Source organism: Musca autumnalis, unplaced genomic scaffold (assembly GCF_047663935.1).
Source record: "Musca autumnalis isolate F117 unplaced genomic scaffold, ASM4766393v1 scaffold_4, whole genome shotgun sequence".
NCBI classification, from domain to species: domain Eukaryota; kingdom Metazoa; phylum Arthropoda; class Insecta; order Diptera; family Muscidae; genus Musca; species Musca autumnalis.
In genome coordinates this window covers 6900316-6922448 of record NW_027411977.1, presented here as the reverse complement: position 1 = coordinate 6922448, position 22133 = coordinate 6900316, and the positions used below count along the sequence as shown (strand labels likewise).

At 33.0% G+C, this 22133-nt stretch overlaps 1 protein-coding gene across 3 annotated transcripts; it reads left to right on the top strand.

The window, feature by feature from the left end:
- Positions 1–1059: 1059 nt before the first annotated feature.
- Positions 1060–21311, top strand: CycT (Cyclin T). Of its 3 annotated transcripts, none has more exons than XM_073984658.1 (6): positions 1060–2141; positions 2208–2536; positions 7983–8119; positions 8220–8748; positions 8811–11413; positions 21199–21311. In XM_073984658.1, the coding sequence occupies exons 1-6, from the start codon at positions 1948–1950 to the stop codon at positions 21253–21255; spliced, it is 3849 nt and encodes a 1282-aa protein (XP_073840759.1). In that variant the 5' UTR covers positions 1060–1947; the 3' UTR covers positions 21256–21311. The 3 variants fall into 3 exon arrangements, with proteins under 3 accessions (XP_073840759.1, XP_073840760.1, XP_073840758.1); XM_073984659.1 differs by lacking the exon at positions 21199–21311 and adding an exon at positions 18292–18964; XM_073984657.1 differs by lacking the exon at positions 21199–21311 and adding an exon at positions 13057–13626.
- Positions 21312–22133: the final 822 nt, after the last annotated feature.

Below are 22133 nucleotides of genomic sequence, written 5' to 3'. Positions count from 1 at the left end.
TGATGGTAACATAATGTGTCAATTGCATTGAATTGATGTAAAATGTTGACATCTTATGTTACCAACAATTGCCGATGCGGCTACCTGTGTATTTGTACCATGCCCCTCATTCATGGCACATTTACCAAGGTTCCAATTGTCAATTTTCACGTATCAATAAGCAAATCTACAATATAAAAAAATGTTGTTCCAATTGTCAATTTTTACGTTTCAATAGGTAATCTACATTATAAAAAAATTTTTGTTCCAATTGTCAATTTTCAAGTTTCAATAGGTAAATGTACATTATAAAAAAATGGGGGGTGGTGTCACACCAGCTGTTCGAATATGAAATTTCAAATCCCTTTATAAAAATTGTTCCATGTCCGCTTTAAATACCGCCGTAATTTTTCGTCGGAGAACTTCGGTGTTTTATTTCAAGATAATAGTCCGAATTCACACATACAAAATTTTCGGTAAAGGTAATTGAGTTTTTGCGAGAGAGAGAGAGAGAGAGAAAGAGCTCCTGTGAATTCGGACATATAAGAATTTATCTGTTTTGTTTTGAAATTCCACATACATTAAAACTACCTGCATTTTCAAGTACAGGTAGCTGCGCATTCGGATTTATGACCATATCCAATATTATTGTTTTGTAATACATATGTATGTACATGGCCTATTGACAATGGGTTTTCCAATTTCTATTATTCTTTAAATTATGACTCTCAAATATGGAAACAGCGTTTTTTGTGACTTTTACTGTTCAGAGTATAAGGATTCATAAAATAAATACATGATAATACTTCGAAATGTCATCAAAATAATAAAGCATCATAAGGTACCTGAATATTCTAAAGAAATAATGTTTTTTTCACAGACATATTATGTCATTTAATATATCTTTAGCTGTTGCTGTGTATAGTGTAGCAATAAATTAAAATCAAAATACTCATATAAAGAAACTGGAAATAAACTTATTGTTAAAAAATATTGTTCATACTGCTGTAATCGAGTTTTACAATGTTTTAAGATAAATCGCTCAATGTGAATCCGTTGCTGGCATTCACTTGTCAAACTGTCCAACGTTGCCATATGCAATCGGCAAGTGTTGCCGTATTGCTGTAGCGAGATTAAAGTGCTTTGTCGTTCGGCGATAATTTTTTCTAGTGGTTAAAGTTTCTTAAAAAAATTCTGGAAAATATTGCGATTTGTGCATATATTTTGCACGCAATTACAAAATAAATGTGTAATTGCACATTTTGTAGCCGATACGTCCGCGATTGAACTTCCGATTGCATAATTTGCGGAGTTTTCAGTGGCGGTAGTGAAAAGTGATTTCACAAAACGACGAAGAAAGAAATAATATAGACATTCGCATAAATGCGTGTGTGTTTGTGTGTGTTTTGAAATACTCGTGGCTTCTTCATGGCAAATTGAAAAAGAAAATTTTCTTCCTTCAAATTCGTGGAAATTACGAAAAAACAAACACTATAGATTGTGTCGAAAAATTCCCGTCAATTTGGTTACGAGAAATTTGTCATCTGTTTTGACAAAATAAAATAACCATTCCTGATCGATTTTGGATGCATGGTAGTGTTAGATTGAAACAGCAGTAACAACATCAGCAGCAGCATAACACATAAGTAAGCAGAAGCAGCGTCCGTCGTAATATCAAAACAACGCCACTTAACAGCAATAACAAGCGTCGCGATTGTCAGCAGAACGTCGTCGTCGAATAGTAGCATACCTGTACTTTTTTCTCTTCTCAATGTATGCATAGCAAAAATATTACAAAAAACAGCAACAAAAACAACATTAAGAGATAAAATTGGAAAGTGATGCTTAGTGTATAAATGCTGAATTTTGTTTTGCCCCGTCTTTTGTTTAAAGTTCCCTCCTCATCATCACCACTTTACTATTCCTCATCCAACTTCCCACACCCCCATTGCTTGGTTGTGATAAAACATGAGTGGAATACCAAGTCCGTCACCTGTGCGCAGCAATAATGGTGACCGCGACAAAGATTCCATGTGGTATTTTACGGCAGAGGATTTGGCCAATTCGCCCAGTAGACGTAATGGCATCTCTCCCGATCAGGAATTGTCTTATCGCCAGATGACCGCTTATCTTATACAGGATATGGGCCAACGGCTGCAAGTGTAAGTATTGGCTTGGAGATGTGTCATGCATAAAGGATAGCATTAAATATGGATTTTTTTCTTCAGCTCACAATTATGCATCAACACTGCCATCGTGTACATGCATCGCTTCTACGCATTTCATTCGTTTACACATTTTCATCGTAATAGTATAGCTGCCGCGAGCCTGTTCTTGGCTGCCAAGGTTGAGGAGCAACCACGTAAACTGGAGCATGTAATAAGGGCGGCAAATAAGTGCCTCAGTATGCCTTCTACCTCTACAACGGATGCCTATTACATTGAACAGGCTCAAGATTTGGTCTTCAACGAAAATGTTCTACTTCAGACATTGGGATTTGATGTGGCCATCGATCATCCACATACTCATGTTGTGAAAACATGTCATCTGGTTAAGGGTAAATATACATATATATAAAATTTATATAGAACCAGACTCCTACAAGATAGAGCCCGTAATAATGCTGCTTTGCAATGGAACCTCGGAATTTGACTAAGCAGACTTTCTGATTTGTACGACCAACAAATCGGTTATGTATTTCAGCATATTTATCATTAATCCATATTCAAGTACATATTTCATTCTACAATGTGAGCTCCTTTACTCAAACTTTGACAACGAATGTAATAGAAATACTCGATTATTTTCCTAATGCTGATACCACAACATTTTCCCGTTCATGTTTATACCAGGGTTTCGGAGTCGAGCCATTTGTAGTTCGACTCCGAATCTGGAGTCGACATTTTTCACGACTCCAGACTCCGGAGTCGACTCCGAGGGTAATTTTCAATACCACTCAAAATTAATAATATATTTATGTACATGTTAACAATTTCTTCCTATATGTTGGATTTTTCAGAGAACATTCGTTCCAAAATAATACTCAACAACAAATTACATGTAAATCCTGATCTTATTCCATTGAAATTAAGGGGTCGATCATCGATAACAATTATCGTTGAGTGGCGTTGCCAGTTGTCAAAATTGATCCACTTATGGCAACTCTCAACTGAAGTTGCGAATCTGAGTTGACGAAGCGGCTGTTTTTCAGCAACCACCAATTTTCAGTTGCAGTAAACATATTCGAAGAAACAAGAAGTAAAATAGAAGGAAAAATAAACATTTTGTTAACAATTATTGATTCTTTGCATCATTAATTAATTTTGTGTATCAATTGGTATGTTCCAGCACTGCAAGAATCTACTAATTTTTACTATTTTTTCCGATAACATAAAGGAAAAAAATGTTATCGTAGTAAAAAATAGTAGCTTCTTGCAGGTTCTGGAACAGAGCAAAAATGGTGAAAATAACGACAAAGCAGCAGTTCGAAATATTAATTGATAAACTGAGCGAAAATCCAAACTTAGCCCGAGGAGTTCGGGAGTTTTGGTGAAATCAAAGCCACAGCGGATGAAGCGTGGAGGTCCATTTCGGACAGTTTAAAAAGCCATGAACAACCAACACGAACACCTGAAGAGTGGCAGAGTCTGGATTCACTTTAAAGCAAAGTTGAAAAAGAAAATGCCTCAAAATAAAATAAACTTCCACGACACTGGTGGTGGTCCATCACAATAAGTGAATTTATCGCCTTTAGAGCGGACAGCAGCAAATCTTTTGCAAATGAATTTGGTGACAAATACAGTAGGTTCAGTTTAAGTACAAATGACGAACATCCTCCATCTATATAGCCAACTACACCAGGGAATTTTATTTTTGGTTTTTATTTTGCCTTTTTCCTCCTCTGTCAACTTCGAAACGATCCAATTTTGGCACAATTTGTCCTCTATCAAGTGGACAACTTCCTTCAATACGCTCGACAATGTAGATTGAGCCATGCAGTTGTTGAAATCATTGCCATGGGACTTATGGAAACTTCCGTCCGCAAAGAATCTCAACGCAACGCAACAACGCAACTCAAGTTTAGTGGCAATGCAAGATAGACCCATAAATCTCAATAAAACCGAAGTTATGTTCGACTTGCACCCTTTCCCGTGAGAATATCTTTAAGCTTTGAACATTGTCAGCTTGAAAGGGCTGTTAAAACGATGACGTATATAAGAAATAATCCAATTAAAACAATTCGGCATGATAAGAATTTTGTGACGAGTTCAAAATATATAACTTAAAACTCTGTACTAAAATCAACAGACATACTGACATGGCACAATAGATATAGAAATTGATTATAGTGGAGCTAAAATGATTGTAAATATCCTCTGCCTCGTCCTCTAACTGAGTATAATATAGTTTTTGCCTATATATTTTCATAGTTTTCTTATAATATGAATAAACGGGCGAACAACATTTTTGTTCGAATATTTTTTATAAAAGAATAAAATAAACCGTGTGTTAATAAATATAGGTACAAAATTTGCTCGGAGTCATTTTTTTCGACTCAGACTCCGACTCCAGCAAAATTGCTCGACTCCGGCTCCGACTCCGAAACCCTGGTTTATACCCCCACCATACCATTGCTATCGAAAACAATATCGTTTTCGAATATTTCTCGATAGTTTTGCAGACATTTTGTTCGAGAACGACACACGAGAATGAATGAAAAACGATTCATGCGTCGCTCAGTTTGTGGCAGGAAAACCTTCGATTTCGATAAAAATATTATTAGCGAATGAATTGACGATAGTTTTTACGATAGTGGCGAAACATATTTTGGTGGAGTTTCCTGATGTTTCTGTTATGTACCTTGTTTCGTCTTTATTTATTTGTTATCTTTGCGATACTGTTTATAAACATTGTTGTCTTGTATTTGGTAGCCTACCCATATGTTGTCTTTATCAACGTAGCATTTATACCGAAATTATTTGAAAAATGCAAATGGGAATTTTATACAAACAACATAAAGTTATGGCTGACTTCATAAATGCAGTATTTACATCGCAAAAAATGACAATATCATAAAAAGATGAAGTAAATATGTGTGGCAACACCGACATTGTCAAAAAAGAGACGGTTATTTTGCTGCATTCATGAAAATAAATGTATTATATTGAATAATAACCACAAATCCGCCATTTCTAATATTTTCTTATGTATTTTTCCTGTTTTCTTTGTCAGTTGGCATAACAGTACTAAAGAAATGTCAATTGGTGTGCAGTCCACTTGGAAACACTGCACAAATTCGACAATTGCTGCGCAGTGTGATGTGTCGCGTGACATTTATGAAGTCGCGACGATGTCAATAAAAAGACATGCTGCAATTATGAAGTCGCGACGATGTCATTTGACGCATCGTACTGCATTTATGAGGTCAGCCCATTTTTTTGAAAAAAAAAAAAATACAAAGTAAAAAATGTTTCTCGTAACAATTTTTCTTGTGAAGAAAAAACATTCACCAAATGTTCGAAAATGATATCGTTTTCAAAGTTTTTGCGAACAAAAGAAAAACACAAGAAAAAACATTTGCCAAATGTTCAAATATTTTCGGAACATGTGGCGAACATTCGAAAAATATCAGCAACTGGCATGTTGGGCTAGGCTGTCTTCCGTATCGTCAATTGGTTTGTGTTGTTTAAACTTCGTCAAAATAATTCTGTTGCAAATACATACATTGTTCCTCGAAAATGCAACTACATAAATGCATCAGAAATAAAAATTATACACGTTTGCTTTTACCTGCGTTAAAAAGCGTATTTTTGACGATTTAAAACACGTAGATTCGCAGTTGTTAAGTATAACGGCGTTAAGAAACCTAATACTTCGCAGATTTGCAGTCCTTTGTAAAGCAATTGACGATACGGAAATCAGCCCTATTCTTCATCAGTTTATAATATACTCTCCATCCGTGACCTTTCTATTGGCTATAGAATGCAATTCTGTTTGGTTAAATTTTGGTTATGTTTAGTTCTCAGAACTTCCGAACAGTTAAAACATAACAATTTCTACTATATTTGCCAAATAAAAAATACCCCCATACTAAAAAAATACCGGAACTTGCGATTCTCTTTTAACAAAAATTGCACTCTCTTCTTCTTATGATTCATGTTCGGGTACATTCTATATCGGTGCTTAGTATAATCTCATCCGCGACCGAAATATTGTTAATAGAATGCAATTCGATGGGAAACGCATCGATTCCAAGGAAAGTTTTCAATTTTAGTTTTTGGTTAGAATAATTTTTAATCCTTTTTCCACCTTTTTTATTATTATATTGGTTATGTATAATTGCGAGATTGACCTTTAGCGGATTGTATTAGTCAAGCGGGTTAGCGTTGGCAACTTTGCAATTATAAAGGGGCATTTTGGGAAAATAAAAAGGCATTGGTTCTCTTCAAATTGGTTGTGATTGCGGTTTATTAAAACGTCTGATGACGTTGCCTTCAATTTACAAGTGATGTTATTCTTTTTATTACACATTTTGTTAAAACCAAATGCGAAACGTTTGGTATTAAGAAACAAATAGCAGCCTTTTGTACTATGAGTGAAAGCTCTGTTGGATGGGCGGTTGCCATATTATTGGAACGCAATTCAATGTTTAATTTATGAGCTTTGGAGCTTAGGTTTATATTTAAAACAGAGGAAAATAGTAATTCATTGACTTATCTACAGGCTGTGTTGCATGTTTAAATCAAATTTGCATCTAGATCTATGAATTGTTCATAAAGCACAAACCGATTTAACTTGAAATATTAACTCCTGGCAATATAAAGACGAGCAAAAAGATCCAGTTTTTGAGATTAGTATGCAGTTTTGCACTACCAGGTTCCTGAGATATTATTTTGCATTACAGATGGTGCAGTGAATCTAATCATATAAATTTATAATTATTTTTTCAATGCGTAAAACTTCGTTTTATGCAATCACAAATAGTCATCCAGGTTTGGAAGACAATAACTACAAGTGTTCCTGTCACTTTTAGGCGTTGTATTATGTTTGGCTCTTTTGTTCAAACAGTTTCTATTAAGATCCAAAGCATGTTGGTTCATTCATAAAATAAAAAACGGGACTATTCAGACATTCACCTCTGACAATTACTCCATAGTTACATCCAGACAACGACCGAATTTGATCACGTTTTGTATTTAATAATACATATGATAATCGATACATTTAACTATGTTGATACCATTTGTTTGTTTTTGATGCGATTAACTATATTGATACCATTATATATGCAGCAGGAATCGAGAGGTCGTGATTCAGTCGACACAGATATTAACTGACAACGTAGATTGCCTTTTTCTTATGATAATTCTCCTTATTTCACAACTGACGTTGTTTATCGCATTATGGCGATTTGGAAGTATATTATGTTATTAATAATATGAGTTTCATCTTATGTCCTTTTACTGTCAGACCGACTTCAGCAGATCCTTTCTCTACTTTAATAAATGTATCCAGAAGGACATTGTTTTCAAATCCCACGAATAACTGTCGCTCTGTTTAAAACCTCGTTTACTGTTCGGAGAGGTTCTTTCCTATTCAACAGAAGCCCAGGTGTCAGTAAATGCAAAGTCGCTTGAACTTTGCAGGTATACCGAACATCGACATGATCGTATAGGCCTGTTTAACTCATCCTTTTGTCAACAAAATATGACATGTGTCTATTTATTTCTCTTAAGTCCAGATGGTGCTAACCATTGATGCATACCTCTTATCCGTTTATGGCCGATCTGCTTTATTTATTCTGTCCCGATCTCCCTGTCGGTACAAGTTTGATAGATCACTTTTTGTTAGAACTTTTAGACTATGCTGAATACAATACCAATAGGATTTCCTTTATAACGGTCTATAATGTGATCATATGTATACATATGTTAATTGTATTTCATCAATACATTTATTTTAATAAATTATTTACTAATTTCATAACCAATTCTATATTTCAGCTTGCAAAGAATTGGCCCAAACTTCCTATTTTTTAGCATCGAATAGTTTGCATTTGACTTCAATGTGCCTGCAATACAAACCCACTGTTGTAGCCTGCTTTTGCATTTATTTGGCATGTAAATGGTCCCGATGGGAGGTAAATATAATTTATTGCAATAATTGGGGACAAATCTCTTGTAAATCGAGTTTTATTTTGTCCCTTACCTTTTCTTTTCGTTCTATTTTTTACCAAATAGATTCCTCAATCTACGGAGGGGAAACATTGGTTCCATTATGTTGATGAGACGGTGACGATGGATTTACTTAAGAAGCTTACGGACGAATTTATTACGATTTATGAGAAGAGTCCTGCTCGCCTTAAAGCTAAATTGAATTCAATTAAAGCTATGGCCCAGGGTGCCAGCAACAATCGCCAGGGGCAAGTGAAGGAAAAGAAAGGTGAACAAGATTGGAAGATGGCTGATATGATGAAAATGTATCAACCTGCTGGCGATAATGGACCTGTGAGTGGTAACAACAACTCGCAATCGTCTGCGCAATATGGCGGACAAGGTCCACCAGCAAGCGATCCGCAACAACAAAATATGGCGACAACAATGTTACCGCCACCACCACATCAACCTCCACCACAGCAGCAAATGCGTAAATCTGAAATGCATTCGTCCTCCAGTCAGCACCGTTCCCACCACAGTTCATCATCGTCCTCCTCGTCATCGTCTTCACACCATCCCCCCAAAATCGGCTATCCTGCTGGAGATGTTCCCGGTAATAATTTAGATTCTTTTATTTTTACTTTTAAACAGATTTTAATGCTTCTGCTCTTAAAGACCACAAGCTTGGTGCCGGCCACAAACAACAACAACAGCAGCAGCCACCATATGGTACAAATCTGGTTAATAGGCCGAGAGATCATTCCTCGTCTTCGAATCATAATCAGTCATCGATGATGGCCCCATCTTCAAAGTCGTCAACATCAAGCTCCTCATCAAGGTCATCAATGTCTAGTAGTATTGTTGGTCAACAATTACCTCGTCAATCTTCGCAAGGCCATTCTATGGATGTAAACTATCACAAATCTAGGGATCGTAATATTCCACCACCTCCTCCTGGATCACATAGTCTACCGTCCCATGGTCTGCCTCATAAAATGGCTCAAAAACAACAGGATTCCTCGGGTCGTTCCTTGGCAAAAGATCACTCTGGTCGCATGCCTCCAGATCAGCAACAACAATCGAAACAAAACAGTAGCAGTAACAACAAGACATTTTCTTCCTCATCATCGTCGTCGTCGCAACAATATGGCAGCAACCAGCAGATTCCGGCGAGTGGTCTACCCAATCAACCAACGAACAAAATGGATGCCATACATGATATGTCACGCAATATGATGCAGCAACATTCATCCAGAGGCTATAACCAGCCTCCACCACCGCCTCCACAACAACCGGCAAACGGTCCTCCAAACAATTTACTCAGTTTTCATCAGCAACAGCAGGGATCACGTCATAGTAACAGCAGTAGCAGCAACAACAATAATAACCTTAGTAATAGTAGCAGTCTTAAGCATGAACAATCTAAACAACAGCAACAACAACTTTCCGTCCATATGCAACAGCCCACACAAACTTCAACACACAACCACAAACAATTATTACCGCCGGAGTCTAGTTACCCCGGATTACCAGGAACACAGCACGATCTACAACAACAGTCTCACACAGCATCTTTGTTAAGCAATAACTACTGTAAAATCGAACCTCTACCGCATTCCGGCGAAGACCATGCAATATCGCAGTTCTCCGCTCATCAAAATCCTGTTTCTAAAACAGTCAGTTCCATGTTTAGCCCCGAATGGAATGAAAAAATCCCAGACCAACAAGATCAACATGCCCAACAGCAACAGCCTCCACATCCTCCGCCACAACAGCAACAACAAACTAAACATCAAATGCCACAAAACCCCAACTACAATAACAATGGAGGCATGCCACACAATCTTAATGCTGGCGAAGCTTATGCAGGTTATAAATTAGCTGGAACTAAAGAAAGTCCGCCGAAGGTTAAAGTCGAAAAGGATACACCCTCAAAGAAAGACAAAAATCGTTCCTCCTCTTCGTCCAGTAGCCAACAACAAGATTCTTCTGCTCGCAATAGCACGTTGTCTTCTGGAGTTAATCAACCACCACCAATGCTTAAATCTGTGAAACTCGAAGGTCAAATGACAAGCCTCAATGAACTTGCTGGTTCAAGTAATGTTGCTGGAAACATTGGCGGAGGTGGCGGTGTTAAGAGACCTAATGACCAGCAAGCTATTAAGTCGGAAGACGATTTAGTTTTGCGCGATAGTAAAATACGAAAACTTGATAATGCAGGCGATACCGGCAAACATAACCAAGTGGTTAATGGCATAGAAACCAATCCGGATTTGGTTCGAAATCTCCTAAAGGAGAGCCTTTGTCCACCAGCTGTTTTGTTAAAAACTGAAAATTCGATTATAACTCCTAGCTTACAGCCACCAGCCGAACTTTTTGAACCTACGGCCACTAACTCCAGCACTACCTCAGCCCAAAATCCTGCACATAATACCTCTAATTCTTCGGTAACTGCAGCGAATGCAGCTCTCTCTGGGAATTCCGATGTTAGTGCCATGGAAACGGAAGAACACAGCACAAGTGGTGGTAAATCTGAGAAGAAGAAAAAGAAAGACAAACACAAGCACAAGGAGAAGGATAAGGACAAGTCGAAGGATAGAGAGGAACGCAAAAAACACAAAAAGGACAAAGACCGCCATAAAGACAAAGAAAGAGAGAAGGAATCGGATAGTGCAGAGCATGTTAAAATTAAGATATCCAAGGAGAAACTTGAATCTGCGGGAGAACCAATTGGTTTTAAAATTAAAATACCCAAGGATCGAATCATGGGAGATCTTAGTTCACAACCCACAACAAGCCATTCTTCACACACAGAAGCTGCCCCACCCGTTCTGAAAATTAAAATTTCAAAGGATAAACTTGAAACGTATAGCAGTGGAGCTTCAACAGACCATAACGCGAGCGGACAGATAGCACATCCATCATATGGCCATAATAGTAGTAGTCAGTCTTCTTCGGCGTATGCCCCATATGGTGGCTCTTCACACTCAAGTTCAACGAACACGCACTCAAGTAGCAGCAGTAGTAAAAAGAAAGATCGTGATCGTGAGAAGGATCGTGAGCGTGACAAGGAGAAGAAGCGACAACATGAATCGTCATCAAAATCTAGCGGTGGTGGCAGCAGTAGTAGTTTAAGTTCGAATACCAACGCAGGCATTATAGGGGCATCAACAAATGGTTCTTTAACAGGGGGAAGTCACAGCTCCAGTGCAAATTCAGGAGGTATCAACAGCGGTGGCAATGGAACAGCAACGCAAAAACCTCCATATTCTAGCAAGGTACAGTAAAGTTTTTTGATTGTGGTTGTTGTCCTCAAAAATTATTAAAATACACACACCCCGGGAATCATGGCTTTGTTGACTAGAGGTTGATGGTTGATTTACACTTTTTGTTAACTAATAATGATTTTGATTGAATTGTTATGATTTTGTGAAAAATCTTTGATTTGAATAAAATCAACCTTCATGTCCTGCAACAAATATACAAACAATACCGGTGTACATTCTAACCGGTGTACGTTTGTTTTGGGCTAAACGTATGTTATGCTTCATGATTCTACATATACAACGTATTCATTATGAAGTTTAATTTCGATTAATCCATACTCATTTATGTATACAAGGGTCTCCTTTTTGGTGGACATATGCACTAAATGCTCTCATCAATATGAACTAAGATAAACCACTTAGAATGTATAAATGCAAAATTTGTGTACCTTTCGTAAATCCCCATAAAAGGAAACCTATGTGTATATACATATTCACTTTCATTTGCACATACAACACCAGTACATACAACGCACATACCATTATCATTTAATTCTAACTATATACATACATACATTCATTTTAGTTTATTAATTTATAGAAAGTAATATATTAAGTTAAACAAAAAACAAACTACCAACTATATTAATATATATTTTAAATGTTTTAAACACACTCACGAAAACATATAAATACATGCATACAAGCATATACTCATATAGCATTAATCACAACTGTTAAACTACAAACAAAAACTGAGGAAAATAATCATGAAAAGAAAGAATGAAAAAACTCATATTTCACATCATTCGTTTTAACTTTATTTTTTGTTTTACATAATAAAGGTGTATATAATACTCTATGCTCTTATAAATACTACATACACTTTGTTTTTCAACTGCATACATAAAAAAAAATTAAAACTAGGTTTAAAAGAACATATATTTATTACATATTTAGAGGTTATGGTTTCGGTTTTTTTGGGAAATTTCTGGTTTTGGTGACACGAAAAATAACAATTTAAAAAGAGAAACTGCTCGGTCATAAAATTTGTCAAACTGTGGTTAAATTGTTGTAAATGGTTGCGCCTATGAATAAGATGTCCATCTTAGAGTCTTGATCATATTTAAAAGTAGGTTGATCACGAAATCTATTTAAACGGACAAATTATCGTTTTGCTAATTTTTAGAAAGAATGAAAAATATTTTCTATTATACCTAAAACTAACTGTATTCTTTTTTCTACAACATTGTTAAATGGGTGCCTTAAAGGTTACTCTCATATAAGTAGATCGCACTGCCGACATTGCAATTTATTTATCCGATCCGATAACCATATACAGCCCTTTAGCCACTGTTTGATAATATGTTTTTCCAGACTGGGCACAGAAGACGTTTGTCAGTATTACTACTGTGTATATTCACGTATTTTAGCACATACAACAGGACATTTGTACATATATCCTACTATCTAATTTCTATTTCCTGTTAGTTCTGCTATTCTGTTTTTCCAAATTCATCTTCAACTATTATTGTTTTGGAACTCAGCCTAAAAACGAAATTTAATTAAACAAAACAAATTCTTCGCAAATGATTTTAGTTTCTCATAGTTTTCTGGTATTTTCCCCTTCTACGTTGCCTCAACATTTCTTACAGATACATCATCAAAGTAATATGAGCCTTCTTTTTGGAGAATCTAATGAATCCAATGATGACGATGATGATGACTACTAAAAAAGATATAAATCTATGACTTCCTGTCTTAGCTGTTATACTTTATTTTGTATGCCTGCAACTGTTATACATTGATACATACAGACAAAATAAAGTTGGTTACTACTTTTTGTGTAAACAAATATAGAAGAATATTCCAAGCATACCGCCGTCGCAGGTCATAACATTGCAACATATTTAGTGTGTTTGTTTATATACATACATATATTCTTAAGTTCCGTGACAAAAGTTTAGCGTTATTTAAGGATACTTTTATTCAATCATTAGCGAGCTTAAGGAGCTTCTGTTTATTTTTTATTTTATTATGCTCTAATATTTTTATAGACGTTATTAGTTTATTTTCATTTATTATTTTTTTACAAATTACAAAAACGTCTTATAATTTAGTGAAATTGTTTTTTTTTTATGGAAAAATAAATATTTTTTTATTAGTATTTATTGCAAATTATATAGGAAAAAAGAGAAATAAAAATTAATTTGTTTTCTTTGGAACATTTTAAATGTTAATACTGAAACAAATACTTGAAATAGAAAAGGAAAAAAATTGTATGTTTTATTGCATAAATTTGTTTTTTTTTGTGCTGATATGAAAAGAAAGGACCATTTTATGTTTAAATATGTTCTTATTCATTGAGTTTTAGAGTATTACAACAAACATTATTAATCATTTATCGAAATAAGACTATTTATTTGATCATATCGCTCAAAGAGTGTCACATCTCAAAAAATACAGTTTCGAGAAAATGCGTTTTAAGATGACGATTGAAATCTTACTTCCCAACTTTAAAATATTTTTGTATCAAAAATATAATAACTATTTGGATCATCTTTTGTAAAGAGCTAGCCAGATATCAATGCTAAATTTCTCTGCATGATCAAACTTGATTTGAAGTGTTCTACCGCTTTTTGTTGAGTTGTGCCAAACTCCTATTAAAAGAGCTGTTACGCGTTGAGTTTTAGAGATATCAACATGAAATTTTGGCGCATGATAAAGCGTAGAAAAAAAATAGAAACTGTTAACTCAGAAAACGCATTTTTTTAGTTATGCCACTCATTGAGTAAATAAGCGATATCTAAAAATTATTATTTATTTAACTTCAGTTCAATCAGGAAAATAAATACTAATCTTGGCTGAATTCATAAACGTAACATTGATTTGTAAAATTTGGGACAAATTAACATGACGACAAAGTAAAGGCTGACTTTATAAATCCAAAATGATGCGCAGTGTGCCATCATCTTCAGTTCATTAACCCACTTAGCGCCGAGAATTTTTTTGCGAGAAAACTTAAAATTTTATATGAATATTATATTTTTGAGACTTTTTATGCATTTTTTAAAAATAATTTTTTTCTCTAAAACGTATAGTTTTCCTGCAATCAGGCCTTCTTTTAAAAGTGCCAAAAACTTTGGTGGGTAATATAGGTGTATTCTTATATGCCAAACCCTTGGTTTTTGATTGAGAAAATACGAAGCTTTATAAGAGTGAAATGACAGATAACAGACAATACTATATCAAAATGCAAAAAAAAAAAAAACACAAAAATATTCGAAAAAACAGAGTTTTACTTTGATTTTTGCAACCATTTTTTGTGGCGTTTAAACGATCAGTGGCTTTATGTGGGTTAATGCCACATGACGCGCCATGTTACGCTCTACAGTATAATCTAGATAAATTACCGAATTGTACGGATTACCGAACTGAAAATAAATTATTTTCTATGGTAGGACTGTAATAACACTTTTTACATTGTAGTTGATAAAACGGAACACTTAAATGAAATGTAGAAGTAAAAAATGTTCTTAATATAAAAAAGTGATGCCTTGATCATCGACAAATCGGCAAAATCCGGACAATTTTAGAGACTATACTGAATTTGCCAAATTTGTATACTTTTACCATTTGAGTTGCGCTGTGATTGACATTTATTCAGCACTGTTATCCAAGCTGACATATGCGGAGAAAAAAGAAAAATTACATAACAAATCAGAAGGTCTGCGGTTCGATTCCCAGGCCAGTCAGCATCAAATTTCCAACGGTGGCAAAATACCTCTTAGTAATGTTGGCGACATTTCCTGAGTATTTCAGCCATTTAAAACTTCTCTAAACGTGGTGTCGTAAGATACGCGGTTCGGACTCTGCGATAAACTGTATGTCCCATATCAATGAGCTAATATGAATCGGGATGCACTCATTGATATGAGAGAAGCCTCCCTTGTCCGGCCTGGGATGTTTGTGGAACATTATTATTATAATATAATAAATTTATATAAAACGAATTTTACAAAAAATAAACAAATGTAATGTATTGTGCGCGTTCATAAATTCAATAAAATTACATGCCTTTATAGACAATGTCAGTGTTGCAAATATAGCTGTGTCTGTTTACGTGATAATTAGTAATAATTATTACTAATGTTGCAGATTTTGACAGTTGTATAAAGGAAAAGTTGCTGAAAAAAATGTTTCCGCAACATTTAGTACGTAAAAAGACATCCATCCCTTATGTTTACTTTGCCTTCACGGTAAAATTTCAAAATTTGCAATGTAAATGTTGATTTTATAAAGTCCGCCTAAGGTTTGTTGCAATAGCTGTCTCTTTTTACGTGATAATTTGTAATAATTATTACTAATGTTGCAGATTTTGAGAGTTGTATAAAGGAAAAGTTGCTGAAAAAATGTTTCAGCAACATTTAGTAAGTAAAAAGACACCCCTAATATAGACTTTGTGGAAAAAATTTTTGAACCGCATATCCCCTTTTCTAATTTTGTGTGTGTTTTTCTCATTTTCTTTAAAAAAAGAACGGTTATCATAACAGTACTAGATAAAAGTTTATCGCAACGCAGCCCAAATTTGGCAAATATGTACAAACAAACAACAAAGAATGCGTTAGTAATGACATAGCAATTCTTCTTGGAATAAACTCAATACTTCGAATGCAGTCTCCAGGAAATCGTAATTAATCTTCCATATCAAAGTTCGGTGTACATTCAAATTCTGATCATTCGTAATAAAAAAGGTCTTCGACCCTTTTCGAATTTTTGACATCAAATGAAGACTACTAAATTAGCCCTGCATATAATAGGTTTGTTATTTTACTAACTAAATTTTACTGAACAATTTTTCTCAGTTTGTCTTTTTACATACCAAATGTTGCTGAAACAATTTTTTCAGCAACTTTTCCTTTATACAACTGTCAACTTTAGAAACATTTGAAATAATTAGGTTTGTCCTTTTACGTACTGAACTTTACTGAACATTGTTTCTTCAGTAATGTTTAGCAACATTTCAATTATACAATTGTCAAAACTTTACTGAAGAAAAAATGTTCAGTAAAGTTCAGTACGTAAAAAGACAAACCAATTATGTATTACAAATTATCGAGTACACGGACAAGCATATTATTACAAATTATCGAGTACGTAGACAGGCATATTGTCAAAAATTGAGGAAAATATAACAACATTTAGTAAAATTTTGTAATAATTATTACAAATTATCGAGTACACGGACAGGCATATTCTTTTCATATCAGTACAAATTACCTCAGAAAAAATTAAGATCATTTTGAATTCTTTAATTTTTTTTTTGCGAAAAAAAAATAATCAAACATTTTTCTAAAACATTCAAAGGAAAATAAAAAGAAAAACTTAAGAACAGTTTTGTTATTTTCACATGTAATTATATAATGGTATTTTATAAAAAAAACTAATGCTGATTCATAATGCGGCCATTTTTGAAATGAGAAGCGAGTACACTCGGCTGATACAAAATATAAAATAACATTTCTACGAAATACTGAAATGAATATTTTACGTTTCGAGATTTTTTGTGTATTTGAAATATATAAAACAATATGCCTGTCCGTGTAATAGGCTGTTTATATTATAGCTTTTTGCAGGGTTAACATTCTTTATGATGATCTATTTGACGTGTAAATAATGGAATTGACATTTCAACCCCAGTGGGTTTATTAATTAAATCTGGTTTTATATGACAATAATTGTTCCACAACATCCCAGAAGTGACAAGGAAATCTTCTCTCCTATATAATGCCTGTCCGTGTGCTCGATAATTCGTAATACTTATTACAAATGTTTCTAAAATTGTCAGTTGTACAATGGAAAAGTTGCTGGAAAAAGTGTTTCAGCAACATTTAGTAAATAAAAAGACACACCTACTGTTGTATAAGTGAAAAGTTTTTCAGCAACATTTAGTAAAAATCATTAAGTACAAGAACAAACCTGATACAATTGGTGTGTCTGGCCGACTTCCGTATTGTCAGTTGCTTTGTATTCTTGCATGAAATTAGGGATTCTTAAATCGAGTTCCATACTAGAGTAATTTTATGAAATTGCAGTAGTGGTGAAATCGATTAAAGAACCCCTAGTTTCATGCACTAATACAAAGCAACTGACAATACTGAAGTCGGTCTCTTTTTACTTATTACTTTTTACTTACTTTACTTTCTCAGCAGCTTTTCCATTATACGACTGTCAAAATTTGAAACTTTACTAATAATAATTAAAAATTAAGTTTGTCCTCGTACTTACTAAATGTTGCTGAAACACTTTTTTTCAGCAAATGTTCCTTCATATAACTGTCAAAATTCGAAATATTTGTAATAATTATTAAAAATTATCGAGTACGCAGACACACTTTATATCAGGTAAAAATACATAGCTAATAACAAAATATAAAACAAATGACATGTGAAAATAGTGAAGCTAATGCTAGGTTTACATTTACGAAATCACCTCGATTTCAACTGTCAATTCCATTGGTTAAACGTCAAATGAAATCCAATGGATTTCAGATGAGTTTTCATTTGACGTATGCGCAAAGGAATTGACAGTTGAAATCGAGTGGATTTCGTAAATGTAAACGTAGTATAATAACAGATCTCCAATACAAAAAAAAAATAATTTTTATTATTCCTTGAAATATCCTAAAAGACGGATTATTAGAAGAATGTGTGGTTGTACAAAATCTAAAAAATATTCATTCACAAAAAGCATATTTTTTATTGCATTTACAATTTTTTATACAGACATTTTTCAGATAAATTACAAAATCAAAAAATTGCATACTCCATATTCTATTACATAAATATCAATAAATGATCTAATTGATTTTTCACTTAATGTATTTCCAGTTTTGAAAGGATCTTAAACTATAGACCTTCGAAACAGTAATAGCACCGAAGAACCAAAAAAACCAGAGATAAACATAAGCGACGATTTATACAAAAAAAATCATATTTTTAAGTTATGATCAACAAGTGTTGAATTACATAATAGAAACACATACATACATGCATACATACATATTTATAAAACAACACAAGTTTACTCTTACCTATCAACAATTTGTTAAACTTTAAAAAATTGCAATAAAACACAAAATCCACATACAAACATGGCTATATACACATTATACATTATTACAAAATAATAATCATATATTAACAAATTCTAAAGACAGAAAAATAAAAACAAACAACCTACAAAACATGTTGAGTGTATTCTATTCTATTTGTTGAAAACTCAAAACGAGAACGTTAATGTTATTACAAAGAATAAAAAATGTTTTTATCCCAACACTTAATAATTCAATAAATATAAAATTCAAAACACACAATGTCATTGCGAAAAAAATTAATTGGAATGCTTTCCAATCAAAGTAAATAAAATTATGCGCAAGTGATGAAAGTATAAAACAAATAGAATCTTATTAAAACCAAAATGTTTTAAATAACTGTTTTGTCGAACTCTAAGTATGAAATTGAAGAAATATTAAAAAAATAATCTCAAAAAAATATTAAAAAACAGCTTTTGCAGCTCTTCAAAGAAAACTAAAAAAAGAAAAAATACACAAATAAATGAAAAAACCATATAAGTAGGAGGATATGCCTTCAATATTTTGATATAATAATATCAAATATTACAACAACAAATAACATTGGATTAATGTTAATTAAACTTCTTCATACACATTATAACTTACACATGTATTGTATTACATAGTAGAAATAATTCTTATTTGAGAAACGAAAACAATTTGGAATACACTTGAATGAAAACTCTATTATCTCAATGAGGGTTAAAAACAATTTTTGTTTATCACAAGGACGTTGTTTGGAGAAAAATTGTTGAATTTGTTTTTTAGAAGTAAATTTAAGTTCGTTTTTTATCAATTTAGAAAAAGAATATACTTTTTTAGATATATTTTATATTTTGTTATTTTATGTATTACAACAACAACAAAACTTTTATGTGTTCCCAACCATAGTTCAATTGTTTCTTAATAAAACAGAAATGGGCAACAATAGTTTTTCTTTTGGAGTATTTGAGCTTAATGCCTACGACAATCAAAAGCATCGAAGTATCCAAAATATATACCTATCAGTTTATAATGGAGAATATGCCTACTTTTTGGAGCTTGTAGAACTTTGCCAAAACGTAGTAGCATTGCTTTGCAACTCAATATGAGTACAATTCCAAAACAACTGCTCTGTTTCGATACGTTTTTTATTTGCTTTGTGTTGGAAAAAATCATATTTTAAACAAAGTAAGAACTTTCAAACTTTGTATGACACATTTACCTCACATACTTGGAAAGGTGCTACAAAAATATTAATATCCTGAGATCGATCTATTCTTTCAGCCGACTTTCTTCGTAGTGAGGTAAAAATAGTGTAACATATCAAGACTTCGCTGACTTCCGAAACGTCAGTTGCTTTGCTAATGTCTTAAGCATCGGCAAAATAAGCGACAGGTAGAAAATTGATGCATATTTTTACAAAGCGTTTCGGAAGTCGGCCAGTAATTTCGATTTTGAGTTATGAGCAGACGACGCCTTTGCTATAAAACTATTTACCGCGAGCATATGTGAAAGTACAAGTGGCGACATCTCTCATAATAAATAATTCGGCCCGATTATATTGAACGATATGAGATTAAAGATGATCCGTATCACTATATTTTAAATTGGTTTGAAAAGTGGTAAAATCATAAACATCTAATAAAAATATAAATCAAATAATATATTATTCGCTGCTATCGGGTTTCTGACATTTCTCGTCAAACTTTTTATTTCTATATTTTGGAAAATTCAACTACGAGATATTTTTCTGAAATCCCTTTTGCTGAATTTTCGTATTACATATGTATTACATATGTTCGTATTTGGTATTGAGAATTGATATTTTGGAAAATTCAACTACGAGATATTTTTCTGAAATCCCTTTTGCTGAATTTTCGTATTACATATGTATTACATATGTTCGTATTTGGTATTGAGAATTGACACAAATAACTTTGATGAGGGAAGTTCCTCACTTTCACAAACTCAATTTTAATTTGTTAGACATTTTTCACTTTCACCAATTTTCTATTGTATAGAAAAGGTAGAAGCTAATTGTAAATACACGCATATATACACGAATTTTTGTTCCATATCATAATTTAAAAATTCTAACATTTTATTTCATTATTATCTAACTTAACCTAAATACATGAAACAATTTATAGCAAAAAATTCATCCTTGAACCTGAAATTCATCTGGGTCTCTTTCTCTTTGAAGAAATACTGGAGATTTAACCGGACCTTTTGATGTGGAACTAAATTTGGTTTCAATATACACGAATTTTTTGTTCCATGTCATAATTTCAAAAACCTGTGGAACCAAACTTGGTTTGCAACCTAAATTCAGCATTAAATGACAGTTATTTAATATTTTGTCAGAAATCTGTTCTTCCCTATGTGTGATTCCTTTTAAATATGTTTGCAAAAATTAGCTTTTTGTCCAACATAAGGCATAATTTATAAAACTATTATGCGTACATACATATGCGTAGTTAGCATGACCTGAATTTGGATAAATTATTTAACTTTCTTGTTTAGAAATCGGGTTCCAATAATAAATCTGCTGTTTGTTGCCCGTTGCTGTTTTATAGGTATATTCAATATATTTTCTCTAATTTGAACACATTCTCCATCACCATTAGCAAAAATTATTATACATTGAATATAAACCCTCCACTATTTTATTATTTTACAGTTAAAGAATCTAAGAAAACGTTATCTGAAAAACTTTCTTGGACGTTTTATTCATTGATTCAAGTCCTTGCCAAAAGCCAAGTACCAATATTTCCCGAAAAAAAAACAAGAAAACTTTGTATATGCAATTACTATTAAATATAAACGTTATTTTTTAATTTATTATTTGGTGGCAATTCAAATGAAATGTTCATTAAACAAACAACTATAAAAATAAATATAATTAAATATTATCTAACTTATAATGTTATTTTTTATATAAGACTTTATGCCTTACTAATTGTATTTGGTTGAGTTTGACTTATGAGAATTTGTCATTTAACCAATATCTGTGTAATTTAATTTTCTTTTGATAATTTCTTTAAGTTCAAGCTTTATTATGAGTTTTTTTTAATTTCTTTTTATACAAAAACACACAAAAACAATTGGTAACATATATTTAAAAATAAAACAAATAAGTAAACACAAAACAAAGCAAAAACTGTGTAAATATATTATAAATATTTAATTAAAATTTCGAGCAAAACAAGAAAAATATATGGGAAAATATATTTCACCAAATAATTCCTAAAAACATTGAATTACAAATAAATATCTCTTAATATGCAAACAATTAAACATGTTTAAAAGAAATACAACAACTAAATAATATAAAGATAAGAAACAAAGAAGAAAGAGAATAAAACAAAACTGAAAAGAAACAAACAAATTGCCTGTGTATTTTATTGAATGTAATGAAAAGGGATTTTGGTCTCCATTTTGTGGAATAGACTTGGTCTAAGTTGTTAAAAGTTTTTCTTAATATGCGTCGGGATTATCTTGAGGAAAACACTTGTTTTATTCGCCAAACATTTCAGATGGAAAATTCGCAAAATAAATAGATCATCGTGTTTATGTTAATGCCTATCAAAAGATTGGTCACATATCTATTATATT